Source organism: Miscanthus floridulus, chromosome 19, assembly GCF_019320115.1.
Source record: "Miscanthus floridulus cultivar M001 chromosome 19, ASM1932011v1, whole genome shotgun sequence".
Taxonomy (NCBI): Eukaryota; Viridiplantae; Streptophyta; class Magnoliopsida; order Poales; family Poaceae; genus Miscanthus; species Miscanthus floridulus.
The window spans coordinates 104,799,152-104,814,121 of NC_089598.1; the positions used below are offsets into that span (position 1 = coordinate 104,799,152).

Below are 14,970 nucleotides of genomic sequence, written 5' to 3' on the forward strand. Positions count from 1 at the left end.
AGCAGCGAGCTCACGTGAGCTCGGCGGAGCTCACGTGAGCTCAGCGGAGCTCCACGGCGTCGCTGCGGCTCGTTCTCTCCGCGGCGAGCGTGAAGGCGAGCAGGGCGAGGCAAGGAAATGCAAATGAAGGCAGCGCTTGCTCTAGAGGACGTGTGGGGTTGAGGTGTCCACGATGGCTAGACTTGTGGGGGCAGGCCGGTGTACGACCGCCACTTGGCGAGCTCGGCCCGACGCCGCTCGGCCCTATCGACCTAAACCCGAACGCCATCAGAGCTGGCACCGAGTGACTGTCAACGCAAATTGCTGATGTTCAAACTCCTAAACCGTGAAGCACTAACGCAAACCATCTAAACCAAAGTTGTAGACCTACATACCATCTACAACTTCCATTAAAGGATCAAGTTCTAATTCCCAATGGTTTGCTAGTAAAATCGTCCCAAAGTCGAGCCGATAAAACTGGAAATCAGAAAAAAAAAAAGACTTAGAAAATTTTCTAAGTTCTGAATCAGCACCCAAATCTGCCTTGTGGGCCATGTTTGGGGCTGTTCCACATATTTTCATGACTTGGCCTCTAAACAAAGTTTGTTCCATATATAATTTTCTACAACTTTGCTTTAGGTTGCTCAGCCATGCAAAGCTTCTAACATGCAGTTCATAAAAAGGTCAACTAAACTCAACATGACTTAGGGGCTTAATTAGGTGAAGTAACCTTCATGAACAATATTCCACTATGTACCCTAAGTGTAGTTAAGGTGTTTTAGGTGATAATTAACCACACCACACATTGATCACACTAAAATCAAGGCATCACATACATTAAAACAAGGAAAAACAAGTGAATTGCTACTTTTGTTTCAAAGTCATGTTTCATATGGTTCATGAGTTTGTTGCATAGTACTAACTAACCATGTTTCACTAAAGTATGTGACATGTTTCAAGAGTGAGTTGCACATGTTGCACTTGAGTGCTGCACACTATCCATTTCATAAAACAAACACACATGGAAAATAAACATATGTTGTAATGTTTCAAAAGCATATTCCAAACCATCTAAGCTCATGAATGGATGAATGATGCTCATGTTTATGAAATGCAAGTGCAAATGTGGAAGCCAAACACTAGGGGTGTTACACGTGGACTCTTTTCGGTGGATCTTCACCGGGCGAGCCTTATCAGAGGGGAAGTTGCCTAGAACCATGCTAGTGGAGGCTTTCACGCCTGCAGCCGTTGCATTCGTCGAAGTCGAGGGAGCAAAACCGAGCGGGGTCCTTGAGGAACCTATTGCGCTCACCAAAGTCGAGGGAGCAGAACCAGGTGGGGCCCTTGCGGCGGTGGTTATGTCCGGCGGCATGTGCGCTGGCCTCTCCTTTGGTATCAGCTGATGCCGCCGAGTGGCCACAGTAGTATTTGGAGTACAAGTAGTCAGCAAATGTAATTGTTAAGTTTGTAGGGGAGCCCCTATGTGAACAGTTTTTGTATCAATGAATACATTAGTTCTTTTTTTGTGATAGAATCACTATTTGTTCCTTATTTTTTTATCCTAGTATAGCTTTATTTTTTATTCTTTCTTTTTTGCACCTACCCATTCGTTCCGTAGGCCACAGCTTTTAAGAACCTGGGCATGGCCCGCGGGGCTCGGCTGCTCATAACCATAGGTCATGGCGGGGTGCATTCGGTTGAGAGTAAGAACAAAGTCACGTAGGGTAATCAAAGGAATGGAATGTGCTTTCGTTCGGGGGTAAAGTTTTTACCATGTGATAGTAAAAAAGAGGTAGTATTTAGTATTGTACCCTCATGGAGCCCCCAAGCGACCCAGGCTAAAAGTGTTTGGGCTAGGGTGCTTTACAGGAACAAGTGTTGAATAAAAGTGGTAAGACCAAATTTAGGGGAAAAACAACGTAGTTGTTCAATGTTCCAAGTGTTGGTGAGAACGTTGCTGTTGTCGTCCTTTAGTCGGTAGGCGCCTGGTCAGATCACTTCGGTCACCGTATAGGGTCCTTCCCATGGTGGAGAGAGTTTGTGTTTTTCCTTAGTTGACTAGGTCCTCTGGAGCATGAGATCACCGACTTTGAGGATCCTCCCCCTGATCTTCCTTTTGTGGTACATGCGGAGAGTTTGCTAGTAGCGAACGAAGTGGATGACAGTCGTTTTGTGGGCCTCCTCGAGCAGGTCGACTATGTCTTGCTGAGCCTCCATGGCTCAGTCGTGGTCGAAAGCCTTCACTCTTGGGGCGCCGTGGTCGAGATCGGAGGGCAGCACTACTTCAGCTTCATAGGCTAGGAAGAAGGGTGTGAACCCTGTGGATCAGTTCGGGGTCATTCTCAAGCTCTAGAGGATCGCTGGGACCTCTGCAACCCATCGCCTAGCGTACTTGTTGAGTCAGTCAAAGATGCATGGCTTAAGTCCTTGGAGGACCATTCCATTGGCACGCTCGATCTGACCGTTAGTACATGGGTGTCCGATCGAGGCCCAGTTGATCCTAATGTTGTATCCATCACTGAAGTCTAGGAACTTTTTTCTGGTTAAGTTAGTCTCGTGGTTAGTGATGATGCAGTTAGGAACGTCGAACCGGTAGATAATGTCGAGGAAGAATTTAACCGCCTCTTTCGAGCGGATGTTGGTGATGGGCTTGGCCTCTATCCACTTAGTGAACTTATCGACTGCTACGAGTAGGTGAGTGAAGTCGCCCATGCCCTTTTTGAGGGGTCCTACCATGTCGAGGCCCTAGACCACAAATGGTCATGTGATGGGGATGGTTTGAAGCTCCTATGCCAGCAAATGAGTTTGCCGAGCATAGAACTGGAATCCCTCACACCTGCGGATGACCTCCTCTGTATCTCATAGTGCAGTGGGCCAGTAAAAACCTTAACGAAAGGCTTTTCTGACCAGTGACCTTGGGGCAGCATGATGTCCGCAAATCCCAGCATGGACCTCGAGGAGGAGCTGGTTCCCCTAGTTGGTGGGGATGCACTTCATGAGCACCCCCGATGGACTCCGTTTGTAGAGTTCATCACCGAGCACGACGAAGGTCTTGGCGCATCGAGCAATCTATCGGGCTTTAGTCCTTTTAGGCAGGAGAACCTCCTCGAGGAGGTAGGCAAGTAGCGGCACTCGCCAGTCGTTTTGATTGAGTGCCAATACGGCGACGTCAGCGGGTGATGTCATCATAGAGGTACGGGTCGGGGCCCTTGAGCGCCGGCTTGGCTTCGGGGTTGGAGCCCCCGGGCGCTGGCTTGGCATCGGGGAGTGTCTAGATCAGACCTTCTAGGACGTGAGCAGACGGCTCGTGGAGATCGTTGATGAAGATCCTGCTCGGAGACGGATCCCATCTGGCGGCAAATTTTGCGAGAAAATCGATGGCATCATTGTCCTTTTAGGGGACATGATGCAGTTTGATCCCCTAGAATTTGTCCTCGAGCTTATGCACCTCCTAGTAGTATGCTGCCATGAGGGGGCTTTTGTATGAGGACTCCTTCATGACTTGGTCAACGACCAACTCCGAGTCGCCGCGGACGTAGAGTCACGTAGCGCCGAGCTCGATGGCGCAGCCCATTGATGAGGGCCTGTAAGGTCTTAATGGCTAGAGAGGGTGAATAGCCTATTAAAAATTTCTACAACACTTAACAAACTGGTTAGACAATTATGAGGCGAAGCAAGTGTTGCGCTAGCCTACTAAAACTGCAAGCCACCTACCATAATTCTAGTTTATATAGTTTCTATCCACACAATAGCTATGTCACTATACTAAGTTAGTGTGCTCTCAAAGGCTAACTAAAGAGCCACACTAACCAAACTAACAAGCTCTCACAACTAACTATACTAAAGAGTTTGACAACTAGTTTGCGGTAATATAAAGAGAGTGAGCAATTTGTTTATACCGCCGTGTCGAGGAAGGAGCCAATCAATCACAAGAATGAATACCAATGAAGACCAATCACCTCATAATCAAATAATGAACACAATGATATTTTACCGAGGTTCACTTGCTTACCGGCAAGCTACTCCTCGTTGTGGCGATTCACTCACTTGGAGTTTCACGCGCTAATTGGCATCACACGCCAAACCCTCAATAGGGTGCCGCACAACCAACACAAGATGAGGATCACACAAGCCATGAGCAATTCACTAGAGTACCTTTTGGCTCTCCACCGGGGAAAGGCCAAGAACCACTCACAATCACCACGATCGGAGCCAGAGACAATCACCAACCTCCGCTCGATGATCCACGCTACTCCAAGCCGTCTAGGTGGCAGCAACCACCAAGAGTAACAAGCAAAACCTGCAGCGAAACATGAACACCAAGTGCCTCTAGATGCAAACACTCAAGCAATACACTTGCATTCACTCTCAATCTCACAAAGATGTTGAATCTATGATGGAGATGAGTGGGAGGGCTTTGGCTAAGCTCACAAGGTTGCTATGTCAATGTAAATGGCCAAGAGAGTAAGCTTGAGCTGGCCATGGGGCTTAAATAGAGAGCCCCCCCATGAATAGAGCCGTTGGGCTCCTCACTACACTAAACACGGGGCGACCGGACGCTCTGGTCAGATTGACCGGATGCTGGACCCCAGCGTCTGGTCATGTGATGCACGCCACGTGTCTCCTCTCTTCAAATACTGAGCGCTCGATCCCAACGGTCAAGTGATGACCGGATGCGCTACTATGAAGTGACCGGACGCTGGACCTCAGCGTCCGATCGTTTCTAGCAAGCATCCAGAAATGAGAAATCACGACCGGACACGTCCGGTCATACTCGACTAGACACACCCAGCGTCCGGTCATACGACAACTCCCCTATGCACTGCCACATCGCATTGTTGTGTACTCTGACCAATGGACCTCCCTTGCCATTTATGTGTACTTACTAAGGCAGTTGTGGACGGTCGCATTGTTATACGCCTTGGGCCCGTCCTCCGAGTTGTAGTCGACGTCGGACGTCGTCTTGCCCTTGTGGGCCATAGCAAATGCCTTGAAGATGGAGCAAGGCTGGCCACCATGTGACACCGATTGCAAGAAAAATGCAAGATGATTAGAAATCATGCAGAATTGAGCGTTAGAATAAATAAATGAATTTGTGTACCTATGTTTCTGTGTATCCGCTAAGGCTGCGGCTGCCTTGATGGTGTGCTACACCTGGCATCATCAAACGCCTCTCCCGGCACAAGTTGTGCGTCTCCTCCCACTCGCATGAGCACCACCTGTCCACCATCTATTCCCAGCACTAGGGATGCGCGACGCACCAATAAGGAATCATCTACAGGCCATCAAGTACATGACATATCAGAAGATGAAATTAAGCCTACTTAATCTCAAAAGGAATTAGTATTAATGTTCTGTATTTACCTGCAAGTACTGGTCCTAGGTCAGCATCATGGATCTTGCGTCCCTTTTGGTGACCTTCATTCCAAGGATGGTCCCGTGGTAAGTTACGACGGCCTAGATACGCGCCTTGTAATGTATGTCCACGACGAGTTTTTTGTAGCATTTGGTAGCCATCGCATCCGCCCTGGCCTCATGTCCGTCCTGGCATCTAAAATAATCCTGCATACAAACACGATATATCCATTCATTATTTCAAGAATGTATTGAGCAATGTAGTGCGAGGAAGACTTACCTATAGCTCTTGCTTCACCCGCTCCGCCTTGTTGAATACCCTGCGGGGCTGATCTACAACATCGGGGGCGGCGACGTAGTGGTCAAACGAGTAGGCTGGCCCCGTCACTCTGGCGTACTCAACCAGGCCAGGGAAGTGCTCCTTGCACAGAAGACCGAGGATGCCAGTGACTTGGCGTGTGTGACCACCTCCACTCACCACAATCGTTCAGTTCCTGCCCAAGTGATTAAGAAAAATTATTAATTTCTATTTTGATTTTCAACATATCATATAAAGTAGTGATAACATCTAAAGTTACTTACTTTTCTCCCTCGGGTCGAATCAGCGGGCGTCTCTCACGAGGTATCGGTCGCTGAGGGAGGCTCATGGGACCTCGCAAGTAGATGCTCGACGAACTAGAGGAAGCGGAACCCCCCCGTTGTCGCCTCGTCCTCGTCGTCCTCCTACGCGTCCTCCTGTGCCTCCTCATCGTCCTCCTGCGCGTCCTCCTGCGCCTCCTCGGCATCCTCCTAGGGCACCTGCTCCTCCTCTTCCTCCTCACGCGATGAGGCGGTAGGCGATGACTCCCTCCTGCATCTGCTCCTCCTCCTACTCTCCCCCGGTGCAGCGGTCCTTGTTCTTCGGTACAAGGACGTTAGCTTCCCCATCCCATCGCCCACCATCTTTGTTCAATCACCTGCAATTAAAACAAGAAGTACTTAGAAATAGATACAAAATAAACAAAACGTAATTACAAAATAACATAGTATTACATGTATTAGAAATAATCTTTATGATCGGGATTAGCTGGATCATAAGTCTGATCATCACTATCAATCATGTCGAAATAATCAACACTGTCGGAATGAGCAATGTTGTCATTGTCATTGTCTAAATATAATCGCTCAAGCATTTGTAAGTCCTTCACATTTTGCACCTCATCTCCAGCGTCCTCTTCAATAACCGTTTCATTGTATTTTTCCATTCCGATCGCTTCGTATGTCCATACCCTTTCCTCCCAAGCACGGACCAATTCATCAATCACAGGCTCCATGAACACACCCATATTATTCCCTGAGTGTCTAGGAATTATCAACGACAAGAATATGTTCTGTCATTGAAAGCATACGCCGGGGGGAGATTGAGGGGGATAACGAACACGAGCCAACATATGTATGGGGCAGCCATCATTCCATAAGGACTGAACACATCTGTTGCCAGCGCAACACGTACATTACGAGCCTCTTTAGCTTTGTCATGATGAATGCCATCAAAGTGGGTCCATGCTTCACCATCGGATGCATGTACCATCCTGTCAGGATTGTATTGTTTGCTATTTTTGTGCCATGTCATCTGTTTTGTAGATTCCTTGGTCATGTATAGCTGTTGGATCATCGGTATGAATGGAAGGTGTCGTAGGATTGTAACAGGAATGTCAAGCTGCCTCTTCTGGCCATCACTAGAATCTACCTCTAGGAACCTAGAGGATTTACACTTTGGACAGTACTTTGCTTCCACGTATTCTTTCCTAAATAGGACGCACCCCTTCGGACAAGCATGTATCTGCTCATACGGCATCTTAAGTGCACAAAGGAGTTTCTGTGACTCGTGCATGCTCTTTGGCAGAAGGTGACCCTCCGGAAGCAGGCTGCCAATAACTATCAACATACCATCAAATGCGTCTCGACTCAGGCTATACTGGGACTTTAACGCCATTATGCGTCCAATGGCATTCAGTTGAGAAACCTTTGTCTGGCCGTGAAGGGGTTTCTGTGCCGCGGCAAACATGTCGTAGAACGCCTTTGCGGTTGCCTCTAGCTCCTCCTTCGTACGTCCTTCAGCGAACTGTGCCTCATGATAGTCATTTAACATGTCTGCTACCCCGGCATCAGCATCATAATCCTCGATGCGTGGTCTCACCACCTCCTCTCTCATACGATCGGCTCCACCATAGTAGACCCACCTGGTATAGTCTGTCGTAAATCCATTCTTCCAAAGATGTTCCCCCATGACCTTCTTCGTTTGTCTTTTCTTGTTTGCACATTTGCTGCAGAGACAGCAAATTTTACTCGCTCCTTTAGCAGCCACGCCAAATGCCCATTCTAAGAAAGCATCGGTCTTGTCGATCCATTCATTGGTGACCTGACCCTAACTTGCGCGGACCATGTACATCCACTCACGGTCCTCCATCCTCTAACATATATAGCGACGAGTAATATAAACATCAATTGCATCTACACGACGTTCCTACTATCTAATAGGTGAGGATATGTCCTAATCCCACGCGAGGATGCGTAGGTGGGGTTAGTTTCCATGCTCTACTCCTATCCGAGATAGAATTTCAGCAGCACCTTCCCGCTGTTCTCCAAATACACGTCCTGCCAGGGAGATTGTGTATCCGGAGAACAACAGGGAGATGATGCCGAAACTCTGTCTCGGATCGGAGCAGACCATGGAAACTAATCCCACCTACACATCCACGAGCTGTCCAAAAAATGTGGATAATTCAAAACAGATACGATTTTAGATATGAAAATATCTGCATATTTACAATCGTATCTCTTTCGAACGGAAGACGTCTAACTGGGTTGCGTGATCTACGACCATGATACGGAAAAGGGGTTATACCTAGGGTGGCGGTGGAGTCAGGCTAGCGGGGCCATGACGGGTCGGTGTAGTGGCGAGGCGACGCGGTGTAGGCAGACCCGCAGCGGCGAGGAAGGCGATCGAGGTCGCCGAGGTACTCCGGCTCCGCTCCGATAGGCTCTTCTCTACAAAAAAAGAAACATAAAACTATCAATACAAAATTTCGGCAGCACCTCCCCTGCACGGTGAGGTTTCCAAAATCTGCAAGAAAACCAACCACATATATATGAACAGCACGATGACCGACATGCACAAGATTAATAGATTATATCCAACCACATATATATAACAACGTCACAACCACTCATACGACTACCACCACTGATACTCTACCACTACTACTACCGCAACTACTAGTTATACTACGACGATGATGACGGTAGGGCATACCTAGTGGGCGCCGTAGGACGGCGGTGGTGAAGAGGCCAGGGCACCGGTGGACAAGGCGACGACTGAGGAAGCGTCGGGGACAGCGCTGGCGCGGGCGAGGGCGGCGGCGGGGCTGACGCCTCCTTCTTCTTCCTCCTCCTCCTCCTCCTCCTTCTCTTCCTCCTTCCTCCTCTCCTCCTCTCTTTCTCCTCCTCCTCCGGTGATGCGGCGCAGGGGACGGCGCGGGCGCGGCTGGCGCAGGGGGGGGGGGGGGGGCGGGGCTGGTGCGGGCGCGAGCCGGGGCGGATTTCGTAAAGAGGCCGACTTCGGTTTGTAAGCATCGTATATGACAACTTGCGCGAAACTCCCTCAATTTTTTATCACAGCCTCCACATATGATATCTTGATATCTTGACAAGTTTCATGATTTTCGGACTTCGTTTGCTTTTTATAGAATTTAAAAACAACTCGACCGCAAGTTCATGGTCATGTTTCGTGAACAAGATGTTCGAAATTGATGGTCTGTTCCTGGATACGGCCTCACATTATACTAAATAACATGGATATCATTTTTCAATTTATTTTTTTCATTATTCGAATGACTAGCGGTTATAATTTGAATTATCCAAAAAAATTCAATTAAATGAAATAAATTAAAAAGATATAGAAAAAGTTCGAGAAATGTGCTATATTGGAACATGGAGTATCAGGTATTGTCTGAGGGTTGCAGAAAAAATTTGAAGGTCAAAAATGAAAAAAAAATGGTTTGCCGAGTGTCCAAAAATGACACTCGGCAAATGTGCCTCTTTGCCGAGTGTCAGAAGAAGACACTCGGCAAAGGATTAACGACGACGGCCCTTTATCGAGTGTTATTGTTTGACACTCGGTAAATCTGTTTTTTGTCGAGTGTTATTCTTTGCTGAGTGTTCGATACTCGACAAATCACCTTTTTACTGAATGCTTTGCCGAGTGTTTTATCTCTAACACTTGACAAACAGCCTTTTTATCAAGTGCCCGATTAAAAAAACGCTCGGTGAAGTCGAGAGACGAAGAAGCCGTCTCCCGTGGGGAGGCAGCGGCGGGATGATGGCAATCGAGTTTGCGCAGCGCAGGTGTCGATCACCAGGTAACACCCTGTGGAAGATAAACCGGAGAGGTAGTTGCCGAAGTGGAGCGCGAGATAGCCGTCGTGACAGCTCGAGATGAAGCCGGTCATAGGATAACTCCGCAGGTGATGGCCGGGCGGCCAGGAGATGGCAAGCGTCAAAGGGGTCACGCCTGGGGGTACGTGCGGGGAGCTCAGCAGGGAGACGTAGGTCGATGCCGTCCAGTACCTCGGGGTAGTTGCCGGAGGGGCTGAACGTCACCGGCTCCTTGTGCATCCTGCTGCCGCCGGAGCCGGAGGCTTTGCGCTCGCGCAGGATCGCGAACGCCGGCTCCTCGACCTCCGCCCGGTACCGCCTCATCTCTGCGTCGAGGGCGCTCTGTTCTTGGGCATCCCTCTGCCTTGTGCTGCTGCACGGCGGGAGGGCCTTGAGCACGGAGGCTACCCTCAGATCCAGAGGCTGGGCTCCCATCTCTTGGATCATCTCTTTTAGTTCGTCGGTGACTCGCACGTAGCGGTCTACCAGCACTTCCATGGCTGCTGCTGCTGTTGGCAAGGATCGATCGATCGATGGAGACGGCGGGCGACGACTCAACTGGCTCTACCTAGATAGATTAGATTGATTTGCATGCAATCGTATAAATAGCTAGCGTTGTTATTCGGGATCGGTTTCGAGACGTACTCAGTATGAGATCCCGATTCATGGAAACTACCGATTTTGTATTTCTTTCTTTTCAAGGTTTGATTGATCTGATCCGTCGTAAAAAATATTTTTTTTTTATTGAATAATTACAAATCTAGAAGCTATGGTTGGCACGTCAGCTGACCATTGGGAAGGCAGCGGCTAGATATTTTATTACATATCGGCCATCGGAGAGCCGACAGACCGTCGACCCCGCGCGGCCAATCCAGGACTCTCATTAGCCTTGTCGGCTTCTGGACGGCCGATAGCATTCAGTCGGTTGCCGTGCTGGCCAGCCTTTGGACGGCCGGTGGGCTTCCAGTCGGCTATCCGGTGGCCGAGAGGCTCGGTTCCCACCTCTCATCAACCATTCTGCCAATTCAGGTAGCAGGGAGCGGCATGTACAATAGTACAACTCATGGTCTAAATCTTGAATTCAGAATTAAGTTAATATTAATAGAATTAGTTTTACAAGCCAAGCGCAGAAATTAGCCAAATTAATGCTGATGCGAACAACGCCGCTCCTAATGTTTCTTACAGAAGCACGGCAACGGCACCATCAGAGAGCATGCCGGAAGACCCAACCCATTATGCGTTCTGATGGGCTAGACAACCCACCAAACCCAAAGTCTCAAACTATCACAATATAAGACGCGGAATCTAGAAAATAAACAGCTAGATCAAAAGGTCCTCAAGTTCTTCATCAATGCAGATTTAACTGCCCATGAGCGTATGTACAAATGGCCCGTGCGCTGTGCATGACCGCTCAACCTGCATAGGAAGAAAGCCAGTAAATACCAGAATGCATGTTTGTCGACAAGAGAAGACGCCACTAAGAGACAATGCAACTCAAATTAAGAGAAGATTCTCTAAGAGACCACATCGACTAAATTCTTGGCGTAAACAGTGACCCCTAAAAGTACCACCCAAGAAAGTACTAATACAGATACCCTAACCACATTTGCCTGTTGAACAAATGCTTTTACTCTAGGGTCAAACACGTGAAGATCGGAGAATGCAGTATATGCTGTATTCATGGGGTGGTTATGAGAAAAAGGAAGGAGGATGAATCACCTGTATGGTCTCCCCCTGTCGAATCGGAGAAATTTGTTTCAGGAGTGAGAAATGGTGTTATTTCTGGGGGGGGGGGGGGGGGGGGGGGAAACCAAAACAAGACAAATAACTTATACAGCAGAGGGGGAAGACAAAAACAAGTAGGCACTCAAAATTCGGAAGAAAGAATTTAACAAATCTCACTGGAAGGTACCTGCACTTTGGTTGAAATCGTCTGCCAAGTCTGAAAAGATGAAGTTTTGGGGCATTTGGTTCAAGAAGCTAAATGATGATGATTCCATATCCAAGATCGAATCATTCAGTGGTTGCCCATTCAACTCTGAGCTACTAAAAGATCCACCACCAGATGCATCACCTATTGACTGGCATGATTCCAGGAAAGTATTCCCACAGAAAGCAAAATCAGCATTACTCGAATAGCAAGACTCAGTCTTTATTGTTGCACTAGTCTCATTGTCTACACCATACTCCAGCACAGCAGTTGCATTCTGGTCTGACTGTAGACTAGCTGAAGCATTTATTCCATTATGAAGACCGTGCAAGTCTTTACTAGCATTAAGCAATTGATTGCCAGATGGTGGGCCATTTATTATACCACTTGAACTTCCATTGTGCATTATACCATCTGGCATTGCAGATCCAGGAGCAGTCTCTGGCAAAAAGCATGGATTTTGCTTCACTGAAACAAGTAAAGAAAGTGGCCATGTTAAAATGACAGACAAGGAAGCTAGCAAAAGGTCAACTTACCAGCAAGTGAAAGAAGAGTGGAAACTTGAAAGTGGCAATAAGATCTCATGAACAAAAACAAAACTTCAAACGAATGAATGACAGACTTGTCGAGCTCATACAATGGTTAAATCACTTTGCAAAGTAACATGTATGCCTGAGATTCCATCATATTGTTACAGGACTTCACTCAGCAAATCAGAAAACTCAGTTAAATAATGATGAACAATCCCTGATAAGAAGGTTGGAAACAAAGGTCTTACATAGGTTGGAGTTAGAGCCATTAGGAAGACACATAGAAGGGATCCCTGAAGAAAAATCTTTATTCATAGCCGCGAACTGATCCTGAAGAAGCTTGTTGATGACCACGATTTGATTCTTAAGCTTTAGCCTCATATAGTATGCCTTGAAAAACAAAGGATTTTGTTGCTCAAGTTGTCGCCAAACTGATAAGAGAAAAAGGCACCAATTAGCTACCAGCCATAAGAGATTTCTTTAAGAAAAAAAATTAACCACAAAATGCAAGGCTGGAGGTGAGCATTATTGGAAATTCTGAGAGCATCAGCGAAGCAAATGGAACTTCATAAACTAATTTTCACTACCATACTATTTGTTGGTATCTTCATGGAGGTGAAGTTTAGCAGCAGCACAGATTCAATTTCAATACAATAAACTGCAAAATATTTTTTCAGAAAAGGGGGGGGAATGTAGAAATGGAACTTGGTGCCTAGCTATCCAGTTTGTCATTAAGGTAGGATAATGGGTCTAAACAATTTTTTACACATGATAGTTGCTAACACTGAGCCTGACATAAGTTTGTACAAGGATGGATGTTTTTCATTATCCTAGTATAAAAGAATATTAGAAGGCACCAATCGAGATTTCTAGAATACATGTTTGCCACTGAATTAGTACATTTGGGGGAGCATATGACAACAATTAATACAAGGGTGAAGAGAATTATTTACTTAAAACATTGTACAGAGACTAAAAGGCTCAGCTATTGTTGTAAAGCATTATTATATCTGTATTGCATCATAGTGCAGAATCACAGTTGTAACATTAGACTAACGGTAGAGCCAGATATGCATGAAGTAGCTTTGGACCAACTTCTTGCAAGCAAGAGAAATTAGTCATCTCACTGTACGAGAGGAGAACAGTGAGCGTTACCAAGTTCAGTAATGCAAGGCTCTATCTTTGAGTGGTGAGAGAGGGCATAAACCACTTCTTTCTGGTCCATGTACATCTGAAGGCAGCGCTCTATAAGATTCTGGACCTGTGTAACAGGAATCATCATCTGATCAATCCATCAAAATAAATACGTATACACAAACCCTTTTAAGCGCTATTCGGGCTTCCGGAAGACAGATACTCCGTACTAAGCAAAAAAAAGTTCACAGAATACAGGATTCACCGAGACCGGTTGCCTGTGAGCACCGCAGGTGCGCAACAAACTCAACACATGATGAAGATGTCTAGACCCTTGGAGTTCCTCCGAAACCCTAGATTACCAATTTCGACATGGCTGCTCCTTGAGAGGAGCGCACACGACACGAGTCGGTACCAACAATCAGCAAAGCCCGGGAGCAAAGCAAAATCGCAAGAAACAGCAACAATTAAATCCGCGTGAAGGGAAACGAGCTGGTAGCTAGGTAAGTGACGAACCACACAGACTAGGAATGAATGCAACAGAGGCGATGAACTAGGGACGAGGCGTATGCCCTCGCGAGAGAGAGACGAGAATTCGGGACCGACCTTATGGAGTACTTCCTCGCTCGCCATGCCGGACGCCAACCTTCCTCTTCCTCCCCCTCTTGCCCTAGCGGCGGGGTGCCACCTCTCCTCCTTCGCAGGCAAAGCTCCTCCCTCCTAACTCCTGCAGCAGCAGCAGCAGCAGACGCCGGCGCCGCGGACGGGGAATCCCAGCCTGCCTGCCTGCTCCGCGAGGAGAGGGGAGGAGAAGAGCGGCGGCCGGGCGGGCAGCAGCTCGGTCTGTGTGGGTGTGAGTTCTGTGCGATCAATCAACCAATCCACTTCCACTAGGAAGGGAAGGGAGGAAGGCTGTGTGAGCGAGGTGGGTTGGGGAAGGAAAAAGAAAGGAAAGAGGGTGTGCGTGCTGCGATGGTGGAGGAGAGCGAGAGGCGAGAGACCCCCCTGTTCCTGTTCTGGAATCCGGGGCACCAGACCCACTCTCTCCCCAACCCTCATATTGGCTCGGGGAATATTTGATACTGCACCCAGCCAGCACCACCACTGAATCTTTTCTCTTCTTTTCTGCTCTGAATTTCCTTTTTTCTTTCCTGGCTTGTTTATCTTTTCATTCAGGCCAGGCCACTAGTACTGATTACTGAATCTTTTTGCGCAGAATCTTTGATACTGCACCCAGCCAGCACCACCACTGAATCTTTTCTCTTCTTTTCTGCTCTGAATTTCCTTTTTTCTTTCCTGGCTTGTTTATCTTTTCATTCAGGCCAGGCCACTAGTACTGATTACTGAATCTTTTTGCGCAGAGTTATTATTTCATTTCACTGCTTGTTTGTCACTTTATTGTTACCAGCTCAGCTCAGAGCCTCAGACCAGACTACCAGAGACCAAACTTTGGGTTTAAGTTAACAAACAGGGGTAGAGTGTGTTAGTGTTGCTACATGATTGGATGGATCAGGGATGCAATGTCTTTCCATTCACACAAGTGGTACACTGGTACTGAATCTTTTTGCACAGAATTATTTACTGGTGTTTTGTCACTTTATCAGCTCAGCTGAGAGTCAGACCAAA

At 47.4% G+C, this 14,970-nt stretch overlaps 1 protein-coding gene across 2 annotated transcripts; it reads right to left on the reverse strand.

Moving 5' to 3' along the window:
- Positions 1–10,814: 10,814 nt before the first annotated feature.
- Positions 10,815–14,366, reverse strand: LOC136527657 (uncharacterized). Of its 2 annotated transcripts, XM_066520447.1 has the most exons (6): positions 13,951–14,366; positions 13,366–13,471; positions 12,459–12,641; positions 11,663–12,148; positions 11,470–11,532; positions 10,815–11,166 (listed from the first exon to the last, which is right to left on the reverse strand). In XM_066520447.1, the coding sequence occupies exons 1-6, from the start codon at positions 13,975–13,977 to the stop codon at positions 11,162–11,164; spliced, it is 870 nt and encodes a 289-aa protein (XP_066376544.1). In that variant the 5' UTR covers positions 13,978–14,366; the 3' UTR covers positions 10,815–11,161. The 2 variants fall into 2 exon arrangements, with proteins under 2 accessions (XP_066376544.1, XP_066376545.1); XM_066520448.1 differs by lacking the exon at positions 11,470–11,532.
- Positions 14,367–14,970: the final 604 nt, after the last annotated feature.